The sequence below is a fragment of the Chelmon rostratus genome, chromosome 1 (assembly GCF_017976325.1).
Source record: "Chelmon rostratus isolate fCheRos1 chromosome 1, fCheRos1.pri, whole genome shotgun sequence".
Taxonomy (NCBI): Eukaryota; Metazoa; Chordata; class Actinopteri; order Chaetodontiformes; family Chaetodontidae; genus Chelmon; species Chelmon rostratus.
The window spans coordinates 10,123,294-10,138,790 of record NC_055658.1 but is presented as its reverse complement, the minus strand read 5'-3'; the positions used below and the strand labels follow the sequence as shown (position 1 = coordinate 10,138,790).

Below are 15,497 nucleotides of genomic sequence, written 5' to 3'. Positions count from 1 at the left end.
CTCTGCAGATCAATGTTCAGTACCAGGGGAACTTTGCGCTTTGTATCAGCAGTATTAAATGTGATTTAGTTATGCAGTAGAGTAATACAAGTTTATTAGTGTGTGTGTGTGGGGGGGGGGGGGTGGGCACAAGGACTTTCACAGCACCCAGTCCTCCAAACACACAGACACACACATGCAAACACACAGGCACAATCTCCACAGGAGTGACGGGTGCAATCAGAAACTCATAATGGAATATTTTTTGGAGAGGATTCTGCTGTCTGTTCTCCAATGTGTGCAGCAGATGAAGACATGGCCTTGTTTGTGTGCACTGGCCCCTAGCACAGTAAATCAGCACAGGGCACATATGGCGAGGGGGCCACCACACACACACACACACACACACACACACACACACACACACACTCACACACATACATACACAGACACATTCATAGACATAACACAACACTTGTTCACATAGACCCAACACTCTCCAGACAATAACAGGGTAACATTGCCAGCTCTATGATGAGTCACCATTTGATCTTTTCATCCTTGCCCTTGCAAGTGAAATTTCCTAAGGCCATGGCTATGACAGCGACTAGATAATGTCCATTGCTGTAGAGTAGGCCTTCAATAGTTGCTCACTGTGGCATAAAGTACAGGTCAAACTTAAAACAAAATTTCAAATATCAGGTGTGATTTCTACAGCAGAGAGTTAGGGAGTGTAACCTTATGTCTGCCATGAGATAGAAGACTGTTGAGGTGCCTGTGTGCATGCACATAGGCAACTCAACACCACTAACAAACTAATGTGTGTTTGTGGTGTTTTGAGCAGATGGCCCAGATGGAATGATTGGGATTGGGTTGGAGTGGATGGGATAAAAAAATTGGTGGGGTGTTCAGACACTGACTTTGACAGAGTCTTCTCACCCTTTCTCCCTGAGCTGTCTACAATGAAATATTGATAAACTCTTATGAGTTGGTTGCCAAAAGCTTTATTTAAACAAACGGCCAGTAAAACTATGTTGCAAATACAGTAGTTAGTCGGTAAAAAGGGCCTAGGGTAGAATTGTTACCAAAAATAATCCAGCAATGCAAGGTAGTTAGTTTCTTGTAAAATTTGTAATCCGTGTTGTTTCTTTGTAACTTAAAGTGAAACTCACATTTATTCAACTTGTGCAGATGCAAGATTATCAAATTCATTGGATGAAAAGGATGATAGTGGGATAATGGTGACTACCACGAAGACTAGATGGGTTGTGGGAATGGGATTGGCCAGGAGCCCCTACACCATGGCTTAGACATTTGAGAAAGGTTATGGTATGTCAGGACATAGGCCTCTGCTGCTTCTCTGCTCCATCACAAAGCTCATATTTCCTCCTCCTCTACTCCTGTTACTGTAGCAGCCATGCAAAGTGGTTATGTCATGGCTGCCGGGAGGAAAACATAAGGGTTAGGTGCCTCTATTACACTTTGTTAGATCTTAGATAGAGCGCCTGTCAGTGAAAACCTTGTTTGAAAATCAAACTTTAAAGGATTGAGAATAGTCTTTGTTAACTATTTGGGAATTGTAGCTGTACATCCATCATTACAGTTACTTAGCACAGATAGCCATACAGTATAAACTTTGTTTTAAAGCAGGATAAGAAAAAGTGACAGGGTACATCCATGACAACTATTTGCTATAATTGCATGTGATTTGCTCATCCTGGCTGTTTAATCTGGTTAGTTTATGTGACAAGTTACAACCTAAAGTGGTTTTAGGTGATTTTCCTGTCATATGTGGTAGGGAAATCTGTAGAATGTTACTCAGTTAGATTTGTAGCCACATGTCTACATTTAGCTTCTCAAAACTACAAAATATCAGACATATGGCTTTTCATTCCAAAATGCAGTCTTTCCTTTGGACTGGATGCCAGTCCGTAAAACAGTTTATGAAGTGAAATGGCTCCAATGAAAGCTCGACTCACATGCCTTTAATTCAGTCTGATCAGATTGGTCTACACATAGCAGCACTTGACAGACATTTGGAAAGGGAATAATTAAGAGAGTCAACCATGCTGGCTACAACTTTACAAAACGTCCCTTAAAAACTATTTGTACTGTCAAAGATGTATCATGCAGTTTAGCGTAGGAACATTTGCATGCTAGGACCCTGTACCGCCTTGTAGAGAGCCAAAGAAAAGCTTATTCCACCATTTGACAGGGAGCACAAAGAGCCTACAGTGGCCAAAACTGAGGTACAGATCAGTGTGTAGCATAGGGCGTCTGACTCTTGACCCATGAGACAGCACAAACTTGCACCTGCCTTCAGCACAGGCTCAGGCCTAACATACACAGCCATACACATACAGGCACACATACACATTCATGGACACAGTGGGAGTGTGCATGCATACATAGACACAGACAGTTTAATTTATGATTGCTTATACTGCTGTGCTAAAAAAAACCCAATGGCACTTTGTAACTGCTTCCAGACAAAACACCTGGGTGACACATATACTGTATAGCTTCTGCTGCCCCACAGTAGGCCTCTTGGGTCATGAATAATTAATTGTGTGCTCTGTCAAGAAGTGACAATGGCTTACATCGTGTCTTATACTACAATTAAAGTACCATGTCCAGTTAAACATATGTAGTATAGTAGTTCAATATAGATATAGGGTACAGAATAGAATAAAAAGATGGACTTACGTGAGCAACAGCATGTAAAACAAAATTAAACTAGTAATACAAGCTGAGTAAACAGACATAAATCAAGCTGTGGATGTTGTGGAAATTTCTTTTCATGACATTTGAAGCTTCATACATAGAATAATCATAACAGCGACAGATATAAAGATAATGATGATAAAAAAGGCAAAGTTAAAGATATTGGTAGTATTAGTGTCTTGATGAGGTATATTTCACTTCTAATTCATGTGGATGGTTTATTTTTCAGTATGTCTACAACAAAATTATACTTTGGTCCAGATTACTGCCCATTTTAGGCATTTGGGCACATGGCAATATGCTCCAAAATCATTAGTTTTAGCGGATTGTGGATGTTGTACTTTTGTATAATTAAAAAAATTATAATCAACAACAACAAATACAGCAACATTTGGAAAAGGTTACGATGCTTATGGTTGATGCCAGTGTTTACAAAATGTTTTGGGGATAAACTGAACTAATGCACTCAGATGGAGAGACCAGTTTATCTGTGGAGAAGGCCACTGAGTGTTGTATTTTCGAGTGCAGCTGTTCAAATATGATTGTGGCTTGTGCAGATAAAAAAAAAAGAGGGAAGGGAGGGAAAACAAACAATGCCAGCCCCTGTGTTGCTCAACACGTACAATATACACTTGTACAGTATGCACAGACACACACACATACACTGTAATTTACTCACCTTCTGACAAACGCTCTCATCCTACCACCTTTCACTCGCCCACACGGAAGACTCACAGAGAAAATGATTCACCCTTTAAGTCCTAACATGACCTATTACAAGTGTTATGTTGAAGAACAGAATTAATGCTTGTGGGCATTCCAGTGATTTACTGTCTGTTGGGGCTAAGTGTGCTGCATGTGACACCCCCTTTTTACACCTACTATACTGTCTCAGACCATCAAAGGGGAATACCACCTTTTCAGCTTTTGAATGTTTTCAGATGGCCTTAAGACAGAGAGTTGAGCGAGAGGTTGTCTTGCTTGACCCGACTCTGTGATGTCACATGGATTAACATGTCTGCACAGAATAAATTGAAATATGGAAAATGTGAAGGTGTGAGCACCCAAGTTTTTCTAAGTGGAAATTCTTACTGTTAAGACTGTTAAAATGTTCTTTCCTCATCACAGATGAGACTCTCTGTCTTAAGCTTCAGGACAGTTTGTTCAAATTTACATGCACTAATTACTACATGTGTCAGATTAGTCTCTTAACACTATATCTTATAATGGTTTCATACTGAAGCTCTTATATACTCTTCCTCTTTCTGTGGGTGTGTGTGAGTTCATTCTTGTTGTATTCTCCCCTTAGGACCTCCTCACTGCCTCCCCTAGATTGGCCACTGCCAAGCCAGTTTGGCCAGTATGAGCTCAAGATAGAGGTGCAACCTAAAGCCCACCACCGAGCGCACTATGAGACCGAGGGCAGCCGAGGAGCTGTCAAAGCAGCATCTGGTGGCCACCCACTTGTCAAGGTAAAATATTTTGTTTTCCCACATTTGGTGCACTTACTGCTGCTCAGTCAGCCTTAAGCAGTGTCAAAAACCTCCACCATTTTGTAGTTTAAACCTGAAACTGTAAAGACCATTTTTCAAATACGAACAAGCTTAGATATGGAAAACTCCTATGCATAAAAATGACCAAAATCTCTTTTGCAGAACAGAAACTTTGTTTTTTTGCTCCATTAAACAAAATACTAACACTGATCTCTCTACCATACTGAGGATTAAATTTCCCCCCGAGGTCAGGACTGATTTATTGTCTGTTAACATGATGCTGGCCATGCATTAGTTAAGTTAACCACGCTGCCAAGATGTCAGCTCTTTTAGCCTTCAGTGATGAAGTCAGACATGAAACGAAGACAAATAAGATGAACTGAGCTTATTTGCTGAATTTAGCAATGTTTTCTGGAGATATAGACTGTTTTCCAGCTTGCAGAGATGGCACTTCCTACTAAAAATACAGATAGCAGTATTTGAATGATAAAATGAATCCATTATTGAACTACAAATAAGTAGCTGTTCAGCCTCAAAGGTCAGACATCATCTGGTTGTTGTAAATGAGCATTACATTTAGGGTTTCATTTTACAGATTTGCATATGTGGATTGTCACATGGATCCTCTCTTCACAGCAAGACTGTCAGTCAACCTTTTGAGACAGGAAGACAAGCAGGCAGGCAGGCAAGAGAGCTGTCACTGTAGCCCAGTCAGCTGGTCTGCCATTTGATAGCACCTGCAAGAGACTAGGTAAGCCTACATAGAGCTATGGCTGCTTTTCTCTTGGCGAGTAGGAAGAGAGAGAGAGAGAGAGCAACAGCGGAAGATTTCAGTCCCATTAATATTTCAAGAACACAGTGACAAGCTTCCTTTGTGTTTATGATTAAGATATGGCCTCTGGGTTTGTTGTGGAACCCAACAATGGTTGAGTTCAGACTGCCAGTTCGGTCAGCTGTCCAGTCAGCCTAATAGGATTGCCACGTACGCTCCACTATCCTCTGTATATCTTTCACATCTGCATATACTCTACTATCAGTGCAGTCATTTTGTCTAAAACCCAAAATGTGGATAAATGTGACTTTCATTGTTTAGTTTTTTGTTTAAATGCAGTATATTTCTGGTCCGAAGTGCAAAATCTGTAAAAATATAAATAAAAAAAAAATGTTATCAATATAAGATAATCCTTTATCAATCTATTTTAAATCCAGTATATTCTATTGATGGTGAAATGTGTAAAAGTGCATTGGAAACACAGCCAAATTAATGTGTAATTGTTATTAGTCTTGTTATTTTTGGGAGTGGGCAACTGTTGTCATTGCTTGGGACTACAGATGGGAAGTAGGTTAGTCCTTAGGCTTACCCAGTCACCGCTCATTATGCACAATATACAGCGCATATAACAATGAAAAGAAATACAACAATCGAACAGCTGTGGACACAGAATATCCTGAAACAACAAGGAAACCCAAATTACTGCCATTTGTTGCTTTAGAAACAGCCCATGTCCTCATACGTTCAGTCATGTAGGCTCCCTCCAGGCCAATCATTAACCATTTCAACCTCAGTTAGACCAAGTTTCTATCCTGCCATATGTGACAATGCATAATTTAGCTGTCAAATGTTTTCAACCAAGCGGTTTGCCACGCTTGCCCTCATTCCTCATCCCCAGAGGGAATTGTTTGGTCATAGCAGTTTTCTTGCAGAAGCTAGTGAGTAGAGTTTATATATTAGTTCAGACAGGACAATTTCAAAAATGACTCCAAACCCAGCTGGAATCTGGTCTACTCTAACTGTGTGCTTAGCCCTGACAGTCAGTGCGGCCGGTTTTAATGTAGTGTGAAGACTTTGTGTTTTTTTTTTTTTTAGAATTGTATATTTTTATTAAGTAATCTGTTTTATGTTGTTATGATTGTTAGTTTTTGTTAGGTTGACTGACCAAGATTAGAATATAAAGTAACTCCATTGATAGCAGTTTAGATCAAGGAGGCAAAAACAGACGATAAGTCACAAGAGAAATTTGGTTAACTCCCACTGAAGGTTTTTTTTTAGATGAGCAAGGGTTACAAGGCACTTTGTTCTGTTCTTGATAAATGATTGTGGCTGGGTGCCTAGAACTGTATTGATAGATACTTACAAAAAGTGAAAGGAGTCAGTGTTTCTTCTGTCGACATTCAGTACCAGTATTCTGAAAATTAAAATTAAATGCGTTTCTGCTGGAACGCACTTTCATGATCACATTGACAAACAGCAATGCATTGTCACGGTCAGAGGGAGCACACGGAGTGAGAAAAGCACACATTTGCTTGTCATGAGCAGCGGTTTGCAGAGCCCTGTGCACGGAGAGAATTTGTGTGGGTGAATGAGCATTATGAAGGAGGGAGGGAGGGAGGGAGGGGTGAGTGTATGGGTTTACAGTTTAGGGTAAGAGTATGTGTGATGTTAAACTAAAGAAATCTTTGCATCATTCTGCCGTTAGCTATTAAACATACCGCTCCACTCTTTTCAGTATAGAGGCAGTTTTCAAAGTTTATCATTTTAACACCTCGATACTGATAATATAATGCCTATCTGTAAATTGTTCATTCTGAATATAGCACTCATTTCCTGTGTATTGAACTCACAGTAACTCACCTCTCTGAGCTTTTACAGAAGAGTGTATGCTTCACAATAATTTTAGGATACACTTACACAACTAATTTTTTTAGGTGTAGACACTTAAAACACTGGCAATCAACATAGAATTAACAGCTGGCTTGTGCTGTGTGAGTATAGATAGCATCAGCACATGTCCAGCAGGTCGAGCCAGTCTTTGTTTACTAAACATCCACTCCTCTATTGTTGGTCCTCTTTGCTTTTTTTTTGATGCACTGTGCAAAAAAAGGACTGTATTGAAAGGTTGTTTCGTCACCCTGTGGTGCCATTATTGTTTTTACAGAAACGCATTTACTTTGAAAACCAACACACACACACACACACACGTGCACTTTGTATTGTTTGAGGTTATTAGAAGGACATGCAGCTCTGGATATATGGTGAGATCTGTAAAAAAAATAAACAGTAAAAAATGCCATATACAACAATGGCAAAAACACAAGATGTTATTGGAGGGAAACTCAATGTCATGCAGCCACTGTTTTGACTGTGTTTACAAGCTTGCACATATCATGTTTCCCAGGTGCCCTGAAGGTGTGACCCAAGCTATTCCCCGAATACAGAGTGACACTGGTGCCAGGATGTGTGAAGCGTCTCTGCCATAGAATTTGAATATGTAGATTGGGATGCTACCAATATTAACAATTTTGGCAGCAACATTAATAAGGAGCTTTTCTTTGTTTTGATGCCAAACATTAGTATATAGTGAGAGGCCTAGAAAATAGACTTATGATTATGATTACAAAAGTGCCAGTTGACTGAATGAATATAAGCATTCTGTTTTTCATCTCTGTGCTATTCTCGACATTCAAGGCAAGCTTTTCTTCACAAGATTTAGTATTTTTGATCTGAAACACTATGATGCTCCAGCAGCTGTCCTTTCTACAGCTTGTACCTCTACATCCTTTGCGGCCCTGTGGGATGTCTCATTCTCCTCGGGTCTTGACTCTGGTTGCGTGATGTCACCAGATGACGGCATAGCTGCCATCTGGACATGGTGATGACTTCCTTTTGTGGCCACGCTGTTGCCCAGATCAATGCACCACTGAGCTGCTGTGTCAACAGAAAAACAAGAGAATGTCTGAGGAGGGAGCAGGGGGGCTGGTCTAGTTTACATGTGTTGAAGATCTAAAATGTTTGTATTGTACTGTTAGTGTGTAAGAGGAAGAAGAGTGAGTTATTATGTTATCGTCTCCTTGGTTTGTTAATCCGAAATTCTTTCGCCCTTGTGTTTTTCAACAGGACTATGTCTGTTTTTGTCTCTGGACACATTTCATTTCTTCATCTGGCCTGATTGAAGTCTGCAAACTAAGATTTCTTGGCTTACACATTTTTGTTTTGGAGCCCTCAGCAGTAGTAAATACCAAGCCATATTGCCTTGTCTAGTCCAATAAATCATGATTGACAGTAGCAGTCAGGATCAAGATCATGTAGGCATGTACTATTAGGTGTAAGGAAAATGTATGAAAATCCTACTAATGGAACTAATACTTTAGATAGTCAAAAATGATAAAGTCTTCAACTTTGTATACAGTTGTGACTTCTTGAAGAAATAGAAAGTGGAGTGCAAGCTGGTAAGAGGTTCACAGGTTCTGCCAGGACCAGGGTTGTGCTCGTTGTGCTATTGCTCGGAGATGGAAAAGTTCAGAAACTCACCATCTAATCCAGTCTATGCATTTTTACATTTCACAGGTGGTAAGAAAGCTCATCCATGTGGCTTGAGGGCAGTTCTGTGGCGTGTAACCAAGTCTGGTTGCTGCATGCTCATTCTTTTTCATCAGTTTAGTCAGATTTGGAAAGTTCACTTCATGGACTGCTGCAGCTGCTTGTGGTTTTGGGTCCATCCTTCTTGCTTCTGCCTACGGGGATGTTCCTTGTCTCGAGGTCTAAAAGAGGTCACATTTGCCAGATTTAAATAGTTCTCAGTCAGGTAACCTTTGGTTACAATTTTGAGGGTTGTGTATACTCTACTTTGAAGCTCAAACCACTCTCTTTTAGCAGGTTGGCTTCAAGTAGTATGTCACAGTAACATGATCTGTACCCGACTACCCACTGGCAAACTCTTGCAGATGAGCCAGAGCCTTGTTTACAAACTTAAGGATGTCTCTATCCTGCCATTTAGGCACCAGTGCCTGGTGGTTTTCTTGTGGCCTGCCAGGTGTTATTGACTTCTATTGTTCATCACCTTTAGGTGGAAGTCCCAACAAGTGTTTCACTGATCAGACACTGGTCAAGCAAACTATGAGGCTTCTGTATATGGGTTTTTGTGTTGGCGCTCTGTTTGTAACCAACTTCTAAAATTGGATTAATGTAGAAAAATGAAAGATCTGGGTTATTAGCATCAAAACAAATCAGATTAGATTTACGCCTATTAGAAATACAACAGTGCATACAGTTGTTCAATTAATATATTGTTTTGAAGTTGCGAGGGATTTACCCGGCAGCTCCATTTTACTTATGTGCTTTTGACAGGATCGTGGATTGGTACACAAGGTTTTGATAAGGAACTTTCAAAATTGGCCTTTTCTGTGAAAAAGAAATACTCAGGTTCTTTTAGTTTCTGTTTGAGGTTCTACTAGCTTTAAGTTACTCATTCCTCTCATCTAGTGGCTCTCATCCAGATTTCTCAGGGACTCTGTGAAGAATTTAATGGCTCAGTTGAAGAGCAGTTTTAGGTCAGTAATTTCTAAGCTGTGGTTTTGGGCCCCAAACACAGGATGTAGGAGCTGTTAAGAAGTAGAGCCATAGAAAATACGAGGCAAATGAAGCACTGAAGAGATCCTGTTGTACAGCTCAAGTGAGAATATTAACTACCACAAGCTAATGTTTGCATGTACTCTGCCACTTGTATCAATTTCTAGCTTTGCAAGAAACATTAGTTTCATACATAGTGTGTGGTGCATGATATTGAGCAGTAGACATGCCTTTGAATTCAATGCCACAGTAACATGTGCTCTGGCAACACAAATACATCTCACTTATTCAAGGAAGAAAACACAAGTTTGGCACCAACTTGGTCTGCTAATAGTAACAAGAAAGAATTAAGGGTGCTGATCAGCTGTTGATCAGCGATCTAAAGAGAGGCAGGGGTATCATAAAGCATTGGCTGGCAATTGCTATAGTGTCTCTATGTAAGGTAGCCAGACAAACAAAGACCATAAAGCATGACAGTTTTTCTATTGAATTGTTTTGCCAGACATGATTCATAGCACTGGTTTCTATGAGGAATGCTGTGTTTCCCAATGCAAAGACTGATGCTCAGTGTTAATGATATTGTTGCTAGCCACAGTGTAGCTTTGTTGAGATCTTTCTATCAACGATTTTTGTGGGACTATCCATTAGAACAATTACTTCTTATTCACGTGTAACAACAAATACGAAGTCTATAATAGAAATCCTCCCCTTTGTAACCTGATGGTTGCTAGGGAAATATTTGAACTTTCTGATGGTTGAAAGAAATTATTTACAATTACTTAGGAATATATTTGAAGAATGAACTATTTTCCACTATACATAGCACAAGCATGTTTATGTACTGTTCATACAATATACATTATACAGACTTGAAAACAAGCATTGTCATATTGATAATGATGTACAAATGTTGAAAATATCTTTGAGGTTATTTAAAAATGTGCAAGATCCTCCCTGATGGTTCTCAATATATAGCAATATTGTTGACCAGCTGACCTTTTTAAAATAATCGTACTATTGCAGGATGGCCTCATCTGTGCCTTTCTGACTGACTGTTTTTGCCATTCCTCTGGGGCTAGCTGCAGACCATAATCAGTACACCTGTTGCTAGGAGACATATAATTCCAAAGCCTCTTTGGCTGGCTGAGGTATCCTTGTGCGTATTTAACCAGCTTAATTGAGTGCTGCTGCACCCACACAAATATAAGGAGCCCCTCTGGTATTACCTGCTGCTACGGATTGAGGCAGGCAGGCAGACAAAACAGAAAAAGGCTGTCAGATAAAGTGAAGAAACAGTCACAGTACACAGCACACAACCAAATGAGTACACACAAACATTGTATCGGACTGTGCTTCATTACAAGTCTGAAAAATAAAACAGACAGTGGAAAAAAATATCATGTCCATCTTTAAACTTGTTGCAACAGATAATAAATCTAAAAGAGGCCATGGTGTCTGGTAACAAGGATTTGAAAGGGGATATGACAGAAGCTGTCCAAGACAGCCTTAAATTTCCACTGGCTTGGATGCAATAAATGATTTTCATCCCAATGTTTGAATTCATGGCTGTGACCCCATTGCCATCTGTCTCTCTGTCTCTGTCATTCACTCTCACATTTTCTGTGCCTTTAACCCTTTCCCTTACTCTGTCCACATGTCTCTACCTCTGTCTTATCTGCTTTCTTTTCTTCTTCAGACTTGCTCTCTCGCTTTTCGCCACAGTGAAGCTTTTCCCTCGATGGGTCTCTCTCTCGCTCTGCTGACTCCCTCAATAGACTGCCTGTCATAATGGGGAGACACACAGATAACAATGCAGAGCCATGCGGTTTGCACTGTGTGAACTGGCTAGAGCTGGTGTTGCTTTGCCCCAGGGTTGTATTTGATGTAAACATGTTGGAAGCTTGGCTCTCATTTGTTGTAATCAGGCTTAGTGCATAGTGAGAAAACAGTTACTGAGAGGGGAAGAGAGATGGAGAGATGAGAGAGGGAGAGTGAGGGAGGATAGAATGGGGAATAAGAGGAATTGAGCTTGGACAAGTCTAGCAAGGCCATATACAGCCCTCATGCAGTATACAGTAAACGCTCCTGTGTGTGTGTGTGCGCGCATGTATTGACCTTGTTTAAACAAACAGTCAACCGGCCCCCTGGCTCTCTTTGCCCTCCCTAGTGTGCTGGGCAAACAGCAAGCCTGTGTGAGCTGTGCTCTGTGTGTGTGTGTGTGTGTGTGTGTGTGTGTGTGTGTGTGTCTCCATAGATCCCAGGTCGTGGTGCCACAGTGCCACAGTAGTGAAACCACAGCCAGATAAAATGGACTCACTCATGACCTTGACCACCATTGCTCCTGTTTTACATCTGTTGCTCACCCATGCTAGCCAGACTGCCACACACACACATACATACACAAACTCTCTCTCACACACACTTCCCAAACCTTTCCAAGGACTACAGTTGACACCAAAGTTAGTGTGCTTAAATCCACACATTCTAGCACACAGACCCTCTCTGACACAAGCTCCAGGACTGTAGTTTACACCAACGTGAGTGTACGTAGGTGCACGCTCATACACACACACACACACACTCACACACACGCTTCTGCATACACGCAGAGTCTCACCATGGCAACAGTGGAGCAACACAGGGAAACAACTTGGCAGAGTCAGGCGCTCGCTGTGAGAAAGTGTCGAGTTACGGCAGAGGGCTAGAGCAGAGGTAGGTGAGAGGCAAGGACAGGGACGGAGAGGAGAGAGTGACAAAGGGAAAAGGAGAGGCAAGAGATGAAAGAAAGGAGGGAAGTCAGGAGAAGATAGGGTGGGAGAAGCAGTGAGGATGAGCGCTGATAAAATGGGAATAAGTCATTAAAACAGAAAATGAATGAATGCCTACAAGTAGTTGATGAAACACAGTATATAAAGAGAGGCAGTGCTTTGGTGCATGGAGCAGGTGACATTCTCCCTCTTAGCTTTGCCCATGTGAATATCACATGATCAGAACTCTTCAAGCCCAGTTCAGCACTCAATATCAGCACTGTCATTTTTATATTTTGAACAAAAGTTTAAACGCTTTGGTGTGTGTATGCCCGGGTGTGTATGCTGTGATGGGAGCTGTTTTTCCCCTCTGCTTGCTAACCTTATTACTGGATCAGTGGAACAGATGAAGGCCAAAAATAAGTGGGGACTTTATTTAGTGGGATCTGAGTATGTAACCGTATCCAGCGGTTTTATTTTAGGGGAGAGAGTTCATCCTAAACTCGATCCACAGTAAGAAGCAGCAGCAGCAGCCGTAAGTTAGTTAAGGGCTTCAACGAGCACAAGGCTGGGGACATGTGACTGGATTTAATGTCAGTGTGGTTTAATATAAGAACTGATCTCTACCAGGCCTCAGTTACTTGCTGACTGACCAGTTGGGCTCAGTGCGGTCTGGACAGGGAGAAAGGTGAGGAGTTAAAAGTGCAGAGACCACCCTCCTGTGGTATTTCACACTCAAGCATAGATTTCACTGTCGAGAAGCCTTCTCAGTCTGGTATTATCCATGTGTGCTTGTTTACAAGTCGCACTATTTGCAGATGGTGCTTTACCCATTTTCTAAAGGTGCAAATGGGCCCCTGAAGTGTGCTTGGACTGCTATTTGAGGAGCTCATGGTGTCATTGTACTCAACCTTTGTTACACAGTTGTAACGCTGTCTTAAGGATGTAAAACTGTCAGAAAGTCAACCACACTTTATTGTAAAATTTGGGATCAATGAAAATCCTTTAATATAAGTAATAACTTGTGTACCAGTACCATCAACTGAGCCCTTTTTGCTAAAGTAAATGTTATTCTTTGAACTACATCCATGTTCAAAGGCTTATACGTGTACAATTATTATTGACTGTATCAGTTTTTCCTTTTAATGGCTTACATTCATAACGCCATAATGCATTTTTTTCAGGTATCTAAATGAATCAAACTGAACTGAATTGAGGAAACACCAAAAAGAAAATAATTGTGTTTTTAGTAGCAGTTGTGACCATAGCAGAGGGACCGAATTAGCCCGGCTGTGTGGTATGTTTCTGTTTGGCCGGGAGTGTTGATTCACTGGGACTGCTGAAGTGAGCCCTTTCTTTCTAGACCCTCTAATCAGGTTTTCCTGGTTGATTATTTGATTTGGAAAGAACTCCTGGCCTGCTAAGTGTATGTTTGTCAACACTCTGGCTCCACACCAAATCCCTTGTGTGCAGAGGCGGAGAAATAGAGAAAATACAAGAGGACACAGAGAGAAGCAGAGATGAAGAGGGTAAATGGAAGGAAAGAAAAAAACTGAGGACTTTTTTGTTTCATGTTGACAGTTTGTAGTGTTGAGTAGAACTGGCAAACTGGAAGAAATAAATCCTCCACATTTTCTACTTTATTTCATGTTAAACATGTTGAAACTCAACAATTTCAGGTGCTCAAATAGGAAGCTTGTTTTTTTTTAAACATCCATCTATCCTTTCTCACAGATACATTCCTCCAGACACTGTTAACTCATTTTATGCTGTCTGGAACACACATGGAGTTGTGAATAAACATGCCCTGATTTATGGACACATGCACACACACTTACACACGTGCAAGTGCTGCCTGTCTGCACTCACTTCCACAGTGTGCAGACATGATCATAAAACAAGCAACGCAAGCCACAAGACAGTTGATTCCTGTGACTCCATGTTTCTTTGAATCCAGAATAATGGTGTCATTTATGGCCATGGATCCATTCAGAGCAGGGTGTATAATTACCTGTTAGCTTGTTACTAGCAGGATTTATACTTTGATGTGGCTCTTTAGATCTAATGTGGTTTTCAAAGATGAACACATTACTGGTTATTATAGGGGCCTCATGCTGGTCCTCTGTGCAACTTCCTTCCGAAATATATTTCTTGTGCCACATTCAGTGGCTTGATTCCAGTTTGACACGGGTGATGGTGAGAAAGCAGAGTGAGGAATTATTTCACTATATGCAGTTGCTTGAAGAGGAAGCTGCCTTCTCTGGCCATCACCTCGATCGTTAGTTTTCTTGGTTAATCCATTATTTATTTGGTCTGTAAAATGTCTTGTTTATCCACAAGTGAAAGATATTCAGTTTATTGTCATGGAGGAGTAAAGAACAAGAAAATATTTACATTTAAGGTCATGTTTAGAAATTAATTATCAAAATAGTTGCTGATAAATTTCATAGTTAGCAACTAATCGATTTATCGTTGCCGCTCTATCCTGCATGCTCTGTACTACAAGAACCAACAGCAAGCTCAAGCTTATTCACAGGGCACAGAGACACAAACACATTTATTTAGTCATTCAGTCTAATTCAGACTTGCCTCCATCACTGAACATGGAGGATGTGGTGAGGAGTATCAACATACCTTGGGGCAGGGAGTTTTTTGCTTCCGAACAAAGCTTGGGGGTTGGAAAATTGATGTGGAACGCCTAGAAAACCTTCAACTGTTGACAGAGTGATCGCTGATTTATTCATAAACCTTTCCCTAACTATAGAGTTATACATGACTATACTGTAACTGCCACTACTTACTCAATGGAGAAGATCAAATTTCCACTCAGTTAACAGTCTTGCCATGTCTAGTGTAATTCCTTGTTTTTTTTTTCAGTGAAACTCTAGTATTGTAAAGCAGTGCCTCTTTGAGACTGTGCCAATGTTGGTGTTAATTTCTCTCCCTTTGCCTCTTTTTAAAAGGGCCTCTTTTCAAATTTGTTGACTGAATTGTCAGCCAACACTTCTTATCTGAGCTAAATGAACATCAAGTGTTACAATGACCTGTCTGAACCAGGCAGCTGTGTGGCTTCTCCCTCAGCTCACTCTGAAGCTATATTAACACCTCTCAGCCCAGACTTGTGTATAGCCTTTGGCCTCTCCACTCTAATCAACATGAGGCACTGGGGTAGCCACAGTGGAGGTGAAAGAGAAGTGTTCAGTATAC

General features: G+C 40.8%; 1 protein-coding gene across 1 annotated transcript in view; it reads left to right on the top strand.

Moving 5' to 3' along the window:
- The window catches only part of nfatc3a (nuclear factor of activated T cells 3a), a 67,096-nt gene that overhangs the window by 23,142 nt on the left and 28,457 nt on the right, over positions 1 to 15,497 (top strand). Inside the window, exon 3 of the mRNA XM_041963636.1 lies at positions 4,013 to 4,175. Coding sequence (XP_041819570.1) covers positions 4,013 to 4,175 — 163 coding nt within the window. The remainder of the gene's footprint in view (positions 1 to 4,012; positions 4,176 to 15,497) is intronic.